General features: G+C 55.0%; 1 protein-coding gene across 1 annotated transcript; it reads left to right on the top strand.

The window, feature by feature from the left end:
- Window positions 1-3,163: 3,163 nt before the first annotated feature.
- NMB (neuromedin B) lies at window positions 3,164-7,524 on the top strand. The gene is made up of 3 exons (XM_074917375.1): window positions 3,164-3,322; window positions 3,680-3,882; window positions 7,246-7,524. The coding sequence occupies exons 1-3, from the start codon at window positions 3,187-3,189 to the stop codon at window positions 7,291-7,293; spliced, it is 387 nt and encodes a 128-aa protein (XP_074773476.1). The 5' UTR covers window positions 3,164-3,186; the 3' UTR covers window positions 7,294-7,524.
- The last annotated feature ends 1,583 nt before the right edge of the window (window positions 7,525-9,107 follow it).

Genomic DNA, 9,107 nt, shown 5'->3' with positions numbered 1-9,107 from the left:
ATATGTGTGTGTGTGTGGCTGGAACGGCTGACTTGATGGAGGACATGAAGGTGACGCTATGTGAGCATGGGGGTCAGGGTCTCAGTACTGCAGATGCCACGTCCCTGGTGGGTAACATTTTCACACACCCCACGCGGCGCATGGGGCGCGCCCAGCAAGGCCACCTCCTCAAAAGACGAGCAGAGACGTGGGCCCAGCACTGCCCTGCTCAGCAGCACTGCCGAACCAGCCAGGGAAGGAGTGTGGTGACAAAGAGGAGCAGGATTCCTCGTTGCAGCCCAGGACCTGCGGCACATGTAGGCTCAAGGGTAGTGGAGGCAGCCACCCCTGGTGGGTGATGGACCACCTAGAAGGCAATATTTCCTCGTCGGCCACCGCACACCTCCCAGGCAGTGCGGGAGCATGTGCTGAGCAGCCAGCGGGCCACCTGAGGGGACGCACACACAGTCTGGGAGGATGCATGTCCTTTTTTAATTTCTTTCCTTCCCATAACCTTAGAGCAGTGTTTGGAGTTCGGACTCTAACCCCCTGCTGTTAAAGAGGAATGAATCTCCTCTAGCCCTTTTCTGTTGAACAGTGGTAAATGCTGAGGAGGGCATTGCTAATAAATCCTCCCTGTGCCAGTTCCCGGGAGAACTGGGTCATCTCAGCGGCTTCCTCCCCCACCAGCTAGCACCTCCTTGCAGAGTTACAGAGCTGTAAATGTGGCAGAAGCTGTCAGGGCCCTGAGGACACTAATAGGCCTTAATGGGTCTCACCTGGGGACTCCACCCTCCACCCCCATGAGCCCAGAAACCCATTTATGCTCATCCCCAAGCCTTCAGTCTGTCATTGATTGATGTTGTAGGAGCATTGGTTTCTAGTGCCTGGCTATGGACTGATGTGACCTGATATCAGACCAATTTCATCACTATAGAACTGTCTGGATTGTCTGACCCTGGTTACCCCCACTAGACCTCATCCTGATCTGCAGCTTGCCCTGGGACCTTCTTCATTGCCATGAACATGCTTGATGGGCTGGACTTGGTCACCACCTCTGAGTCTGTTTTGCTTGCCTCTCTGGTATTGTGGCTGTTGAGAGAACTGCATTGCTGGCCACCTGATCCTGGCTGGCCCCCAACCCTTCAGACCTGCTTCCTGATAGTGGTCTGTGTATACAACACAAAATAGAGATAATTCAAAGCTCAGCATGATGGGCAAGACTTCTGGACACTCTTATTCATCTTTTCTTTACCATTTCAGATACACAGGCCTGCCCTGCTGCTGTCCAATCTCTGAGAGCACCCCTGTATAAACATGGAACCTGGTGGAGCCTGAAAGCCTCTATGGGATGCAGGCAGGTGATGAGAAGAAATAGAGGACAACCTGTGTCTTGGGGCACTCTGATCAAATGCTTCTTTTTTTACATGCACTTTACTTTACTTGAACCCTGGGCATAAACAGTCTGTGCCCCCTGCCCCCACTATCTCTGCCGCTGGCATGGCTGGACATAGCTCCATCCATTAATGAAAAAGGAAGAACTGACGGGGAATGTGATAATTGGTGGCAGGTTTGGGTGTAGTGATGAGGAAATAATGGTCTGCAAGATCCTGAAGAGTCAAAAAAGTGAGTAGTGATTCACAGATGCTGGTCTTCACCCTCTACAGGGAGCTAGTAATCTTTCAGGGATCCTGTGGGAGGCCACTGTGAAGAGTAAAAGAGCTCAGCAGAGCTGGCAGGTCTGTAAGGACAGGATCTTCTGAGTCCATCCCAATAATCAGGTACACAAGAGGAGGTACTGGGAGATGGGTTTGGCTGAACTGGGAATGAAACTCATGACTCTCTCCAGTGCAAAAAGGTGGTATGAAAGAGGTGGAAGCATGGACAGACCATGAAGGAGAAATTTGGAAATGTTATCTGGGTTTGTAGGAACAACACTAGGAAAGCCAAAGCTCAGTTTGTTGAGATGTGCAAGGAATATCAGATCTTCTGTAACTATAGTTATACAAGTACTACTTTAGATACGGAAGATCTGATGTTCCTTGCACATCTCAACAAACTCCTTTAGTTGTAGAAGGATGAAGAAGTGTTCACAAAGGCACCGCTGGAAATGATAGTTGACACAAAGCTGAGGGACTCCAATGCCTTTGCCTCAGTCTTCACCAACAAGGTCCCCCAGGCCACGTACCTGGAGGCAGGGCTCAAAGAGAGCAACTGGCTGTCGATGAGGGTCAGGGTGGTTATTACCAGGAGAACTGGGCCCATAACAGTCTGTGAGCCCAGAGAGGCTGTGTCTGAGGTTGCTGGCTGATGTCCTTGCAAGGCCACATGCAGGACTGTGGAGGATGTTTCCAAGCAGGGGCAGAAGTAGGAGGTGATGGTGTTCAAGAAGGCCAATGGCATCCTGGCTTGTGTCAGCACCAGCGTGGCCAGCAGGGACAGGGAAGGGATCTGAGCCCTGGGCTCGGCACTGGTGAGGCCGCCCCTCGATGAGTGGGTTCAGTTTTGGGCCCCTCACCCCAAAAAGGCCATTGAATGACTCGAGCGTGGCCAGAGAAGGGCAACGGAGCTGGGGCAGGGTCTGGAGCACAGGTCTGCTGGGGAGCGGCTGGGGGAACTGGGGGGGTTCAGTCTGGAGAAGAGGAGGCTGAGGGGAGACCTCCTGGCCCTCTGCAACTCCCTGCCAGGAGGGGGCAGAGAGGGGGGATGAGTCTCTGGAGCCAAGGCCCCAGCGCCAGGCCCCGAGGGAATGGCCTCAAGCTGCCCAGGGCAGGGTCAGGCTGGCTCTGAGGAAGGATTTCTGTGCAGAAGGGGCTGTTGGGCGTTGGAATGGGCTGCCCAGGGCAGGGGGGGAGTCCCCGGGATCCCTGGGGGGGTTGAAGAGTCGGGCTGAGCCAGCGCTGAGGGATCTGGGGGAGTTGGGAAGGGTCGGGGTGAGGTTCATGGTTGGGCTGGAGGAGCTTCAGGGTCCTTTCCAACCGCGGTGATTCTGTGCCAGGCAGCCTGGGCTGAGGGGGCAAACCCTCCCGCGTCCCCTCCCGGGACGGCGGTTGCGGGGCGGGCGCAGAGCCCCTGGCGCGGAGCGGGAGCAGCGGGGGCGCGGCCGGAGGGCGGGAAGGCCGGGGGGCGGGGCGAGCGGCGGCCCCGCCCCCGCGGGGTATAAGTGGGGCGGTGGCGGCGGCGCGGGCGGGTCCCGCCGGGGCGGCCATGGCGGCGCTGCGCTGCCTCCTGCTGCTGCTGTGCGGCGCCGCGCTGGGGCCCGCCGCGCACCTGGACTTCGCCGAGCACCGCAGCCAGGCGGCCAAGATCAGGGTCAATCCCCGCGGCAACCTCTGGGCCACAGGTACCGGGGTAGGGCGGGCGGGGACGCGGCGGCCGTGGGACTCGGGCAGTGCCCCCGGCCCCCCCTCGGCTCCCGCTCCGCCGGCCCTGCCGAGCCCCAGCTGCCCGGCGCCCCGCTTCGCCCCTTGGTGACGGGTCCAGCCTCTCCTCAGCCCCGGAGAGCCCGGGGAAGTTTCCCCCAAGTCCCGTGCAGGACCCGGCACCGCCGGGCTTCTCTCCTCACTTGGTTGCACTCGGGTACTTTAGGCGGGAGGTTTGCTCGGTGCTTCTCGCGGGCTGGTGCTGGCATGAGGCAGCAGACGACAGCCGCCGCCTCTGCCCCCGGCCTGTGCAGACACACAAGCGCGTTGTGTTCCAGGTCACTTCATGGGCAAGAAGAGTGTCCCGGGCTCCCCGCGCCTGGAGTCGCCGCAGGAGCCTGCAGTGCCGATGGCCTTCGGTCCTTCTCTCAGAGCCTTGCTGGAGGACATGATGGAACTGCTTACCCGTGAGCTCCTGAAAATCCTCTTGCGAGAGAGACTTTTGGATGAGAACCAAGGAAAATATGACCTCACTGACCAGGTGAATATTGACTAAGATGGAGGGAGATGCTCAGAGCAGGGAGGTGGTGGAGATGTTAATCTGCGACAGCCAACATTGCTGGAGGCAGGAGCATCTGCACGGCTGCTAGAGGTGTTTTTCCCCCCCTTTCTGCTCCTGTTAACCCTCCTTAAACTGCTTAAAACCATCCGTAAAGGAGCAGAGGAGAAGTCTCCCTAGGCTTGTGTCTAGCTGGACAGTGGCTAATAGTCCCAAATACTTGGGAAAGGTGTGAGAACAAGCAAGGGATGCTGCGATGAAGCTGTGGCAGTGGTGATCTCCAGCCCAGGGGTTGTTAGGAAGCATCTGGGTCTCTCTTGGCCAGATGTAGAAGAGGATGATGGGCCACCGTGGCTGCAGTGAAGAAATGTCCCCTTTCCCAGCCACTGCAGGGACAGGGAAATCCTTTCTCCCCTCTATTTCTGTAGAGAGAAGCCAAGAGGGACGCAGCCCCATGTGTGATGGGGAAAGGAGGCTGTTCTGCAGAGGTCTTGGGCTTCTGATGCCCCCATCTTGGATCTGTGTCGCTGTGGTGGGGATCCCTCGTTACTGAGGAGCACGTAGCTTTGTTGGCGTGCCTTGCAGAGGTGGGGGGTGGGCGTTGTACTGCTGCAGAGCAGGTCTGGGGAGCAGGCAGGAGCTCTGGTGCTCCCACTGCACCTCAGCAGATCCTCAGCCACTTCATTGTGGGTTTTGCCTCAGAGCTCACCCAACTCTTGGTAGAAAACCTGCTCCTGGGAGCAGTGCACACACAGAGATCCTCACATGGGACATGGAGATGGAATTGCTTGGTCCGTGTGGCTCTGCTTGTCTGTTGCCTCATGCATGCTTCCCTGGTGTCTCACCCTTTCTAGTCCCTGCAGGAAGTAACTGAGAGCCTAAAAGGGGTGAAATCCTCTTAGGCAGATCCTACATGTGCTACCCCATCGAGGAGCTATCGAGTCACACTGCAACAGCTTCTGTTATCCAGATTTAGGCAGTGCTTGCTCCCATTCTTTGCTTTTTTGGGAAAGCAAAGGTGGAACAGAGTTGCAGGGATGTGAGCTTGAGTGGCACTGATTGTTCAAGCACGTTCTCAACTTGATTTCAGCAGACTAAGGTAAATTGAGGCTTTCCTAGAGAGCTGGTCCTGTTGGGAGAGAGGGCTTTCCACCATGAAGATACAGCTGGGCATGGCTGAAGACACCAGCTCGTCCTGCTCCCCTTAAGATGCTGTGTCTGATACACTGCTGCAGCTTTTGCTTCTTGGATGCAGCTGAAAGGGAGGAGAGGGCTGTGAAGGTTCTGGACCCTTTTCCCTCCTCCCTGGGCAGCCTTTGAGGAGGAGGGCATTTGCTGCATTACCTGCCTGAGATGACGGGAGAGCTGGTGGATGTGCTGCCCTGCCTCGTCCGCTGTGTTAGTGAGCGTGTGGTGTGAATGTGATAGTGATCCCTGTGGCTCTCCTCTGTTAGGTGAGTCACACGGTCACTGCTCGCACTGCAGATGTGCTTGGGCAGAGGCTGTCCTGAGCACTGGTGCTGTTTTGGGCTGTAAGCTGGGTGTTGGTGCCCTGCTGACCCTGTCAGTGCCCGTTCCCAGTGCTCTAAGGGTGGCACCCAGCACTGGACATCAGCCTTTGGCATATGTGTGCTGGGTATCAGCTCTGCTGCTGGAGGGCGATTTGGCTGACAGTCAGACAGATGCTGGCAGCTGCCTGCCTCACTGCCCCGATGCCTTTCCAGCAGGAGCTGGGATGCCCTGCACAATCGAGGTGCCTGATGTGCAGCTGGTTCCTACCCCTCACCTTCCCCCCCACACCTAGCCTTTCCCCTCTCCTTGGCCAGTGCCCTGCTGTGCCAGCTGTCCTCTTGGTGGCAGTGGAGACCTTGCTGGGTGATGGGTCTGGTTCTGCTCTTCAGGCACCTCTCAGCACCTGACTAGAATCCACTCCTGCCTTCCCGCTCCTTTCTTCCACACCTGTCCCCCACGGCATCCTTGCCTCTGAGCTGCAGGTTGGTATTACAGGACTACTTCTCGCTGGTGCCTTTGAGTGCTGTCTGAGTTACACTTTTCTGTGGGACCTTACTTTTCTTGCTCTTGCTGGTGACACGGTGCCAGTGCAAATTCCTGCCACCCTGACAGCTTTCTCCCTCAGTATGACTGTTGTTGGACACCTGGGGTCAGCAGCCAGCCTGTGCTTGAGCTGATCTGTTCACCACCTGCCTAACAAGCTGTTTAAAAGCTCTGCTCCGTGAAACTCTGTCTCCTGCTCAGGATCTGTCACTTCCATCTCCACTTGGTTTAGAAAAATACAGATGCTTCTCCCTTCCTCGGGACCCCCTGGTCAGCGAGGCAGGAGTTCATGCACTGTTTAAGTGTTGCTTTGCTCCAGCACATGTGCTGTGCTTCGTGGCAAGATAAGTATTGAGGAAACTTGGCTTTTATTGGGAAAACCCAATGGATATATCCTTCTCTGAGGGTATCACTGATCATTCACATACAAGTTCTTCCTTTCTGTGGGGCCCCTCTAAGCATTAAATAAATCCCAGGGCTTAGTCTTTTTGCTTGCTCTCCCTTCGCATGGGTTAGCCCTGCCTGCTGCTGTTGCACTTTGTCTCAAGATGTTTCCCATCTCTTTGCAAAACGGGAGCCCATGTGCTGCTCTGTGCTTGTGATGGCAGAAGTCACACAGAGCAGAATGGGTCTGCAAATGGGGATTTCTATTTCGTCTTTTTAACCGTGTGGCAGGCAGGGCTTGGCTCTCAGCACTCTGGGGCTTCATAGTGCCACCCTGTTGCTGTGTGTGACAAGGATTTGGCTGGCCGAGGAGGATTGTCCCCATCCCTTGTCATCTTGAGTGTGTAGCAGCATTTCTCCAGGAGACAGGGTGAGACCATGTGTGTGGAGTGGAACGGCTCCAGGGGTGTGGGGAGAGCCCGTTTGTGGGAAGGCAGATGCTGCCCTGCGTGGCTCTGGGACCTCTGGGCAGTATGCAATCCCACAGAATCCCTCTGTAACTCTTCCCTGCTCTCTGCTTGTGTTTTGTGTCTCTCTTTGCCTTCTCGCATAGTGCTCTGCTGAATCAGGCCCTGAACCTGCTCTTGTTCCTCAACCCAGTGAGGAACATCTGTCTCAGTGGGCTGGTGAAGTTTGCCTCTGGTGTTTGTCAGCTGTGGTCCAGCTGTTGGAGCACAGGGTGGGAGGCAGGAGCCAAGCTCCCAGCTCTTTCCTTCTCATGTGCTGTCCCAAACCACCCCAGAAAGTGCCATCATGGTCCAGCATGGGACATTTGTCTGATCCTCTGCCCCATGGTGGAGGCTGTGTATGGGACCCAGTGTCTCACTGTTGTGCCTTTTCTTGTAGGAGACAGGGCTTTTAACAAAGGTACTGGAGAAGTATTTTTCAAACTGAAGAGACACAGCCATGGAGGACGAGGTCTGCAGGCTCGGCCATGCATGGCAAATGGAGGAGAGCATCGTTCTTGTGGGTTCCTGTAGCAACATCACTTTTATTTATTCTTTCTGTAATATTGTTAATAGTGATTGCTTGTATGAAAAGCAGAGCCTCCCTGTATATTTCCTGTATGTGTGTTCTGCTTTCTTCATGTCTTATGTGCCCCTGTGAATAAAACTAGCTCTTTGCACACACTAGCTCTGACTTTTCTCTGGGGGTGTGAAGGCAGAACCCCAGGGCTGGTGCAGAAAGAATGGGGAGTGGAAGCAGCATGGTGAGGGATGGAGGGGAGCTCCTGGCTCTCGGCAGCCAGGAGGGGATTGGATTCAGTCTCTGCCGTCTCTGCTCACTGCAGGAGACCCAAACTGCTGTGTGACAAAATTATAAGCTCACACAAAATTACCACCCACTACTGGAGCAACTTTATAACCTTCTTTGCTGAAAATAAAAAACATATTGCTCATGGAATTGCTGGGATTTCTAGTTCAAGTAGGGGCCCTGCCTTGTGAGACCCCAGGGTTTGCTACAGGCTCATTGGCCTTGGCTGGACCTTCTGCTGTCCCTCAGATGCAGATGCTGACCATTAAACACTCAGCCTCTCCATGTGTGTGCTTTGGGACGATCACTTGGTGCATCTGCCCCTTGTGCATCTGGTTAAGCACTCCTGTGGGCAGGGGTGTAGCCCTGGGGTCCTCTATTGTGCAGGACAGCTGGGGAAGGGCGCAAGTGGAGGCTGCCCAAAATGGGTGGTGGAGCACAGCCCCGTGATCTGCAGGCTCTGGTTCTGCAACTTCTGAAAGTGCTGCTTGTAGATACACCCTGTGTCCCACAGCCACCCCCGGGGTGCCCCTAGGCAGAGCTAAACCTGGCAGGAGATCCCAGAGTGATCCTGTAATTGAAACCCAATTGTGGCTTTCCTTGCCACACTACTGATCCTAAGTTCAACCCAAACCTTTGAGCATCTGCAAGGAGGAGACTCCATCTCCCAAGAGAGACAGGAGCCCAGTGCCACACCAAGCCAAGAGACATTCCAGCATCTGAACATGCTGATGACCAGCAGAGGGGAGAAAGCCATGGTAGGAGACCTTGCCACCTTGCTCCCTCTTGGAGGGCAGCAGTGATGACACCCGTGTGTGCTGTGATCAGCTGGATGACCTCCTCAGCCTGGTGAAAGAAGAGGTTGAAAGAATAGGAAGTATTAAGGAGTGTGAAAGGGAAATTGATTGGTGGAGTAGCTCCTTGGCACCCCTGAAGCAACAGGAGTTAATGGAGGCTCCAAAAGAGGCAGGTGATCCCTCACACTCCTACCAGGACCTAAGAGTTGGGGAGGCTGGAAACAGGTCCCTGCTCAGGGAGGCAGGAAAATCCCCTGTGGTGCCCCTTCACAATAGATACAGGGCCCTGGAACTTTTGAATGAAGCAGAGAATGATGAAGAAAATGAGTCAAATAAGGAAGAAGATCAAGGTCCACCAAGACCAGGCTGCTCTAGAGCAGATATTAAAACCAATTCTAAAAGGAACCCTAAAAGGATCATTGTAGTGGGTGACTCCATTCTGAGGGGTGTCGAAGGCCCCATATGCAGATTGGACCCACTTCATAGGGAAGTCGCTGCCTCCCTGGGGCCTAGTTAAAGCACCTCATGGCAAAAGTCCCCACTCTAGTGAGATCCAAGGACTACTACTCGCTCTTGGTTTTTCAGTCGCTCAATGAAGAGCGATTTCAGGGCCTTGGAGAAACTGGTTAAGGGATCAGGGACATGAATAGCGTTTTC

The sequence above is a fragment of the Athene noctua genome, chromosome 13, assembly GCF_965140245.1.
Source record: "Athene noctua chromosome 13, bAthNoc1.hap1.1, whole genome shotgun sequence".
In the NCBI taxonomy this organism is placed as follows: Eukaryota; Metazoa; Chordata; class Aves; order Strigiformes; family Strigidae; genus Athene; species Athene noctua.
The sequence above is the reverse complement of the archived record's forward strand: the minus strand, read 5'-3'. Positions and strand labels throughout refer to the sequence as shown.

Coding starts and splice junctions, on each gene's coding strand:
- NMB (XM_074917375.1), top strand. CDS start 3,187: ATGGCGGCGCTGCGCTGCCTCCTGCTGCTGCTGTGCGGCGCCGCGCTG. Junction 3,323..3,679: donor CGGCAACCTCTGGGCCACAG/GTACCGGGGTAG, acceptor GTTGTGTTCCAG/GTCACTTCATGGGCAAGAAG. Junction 3,883..7,245: donor AATATGACCTCACTGACCAG/GTGAATATTGAC, acceptor CTTTTCTTGTAG/GAGACAGGGCTTTTAACAAA.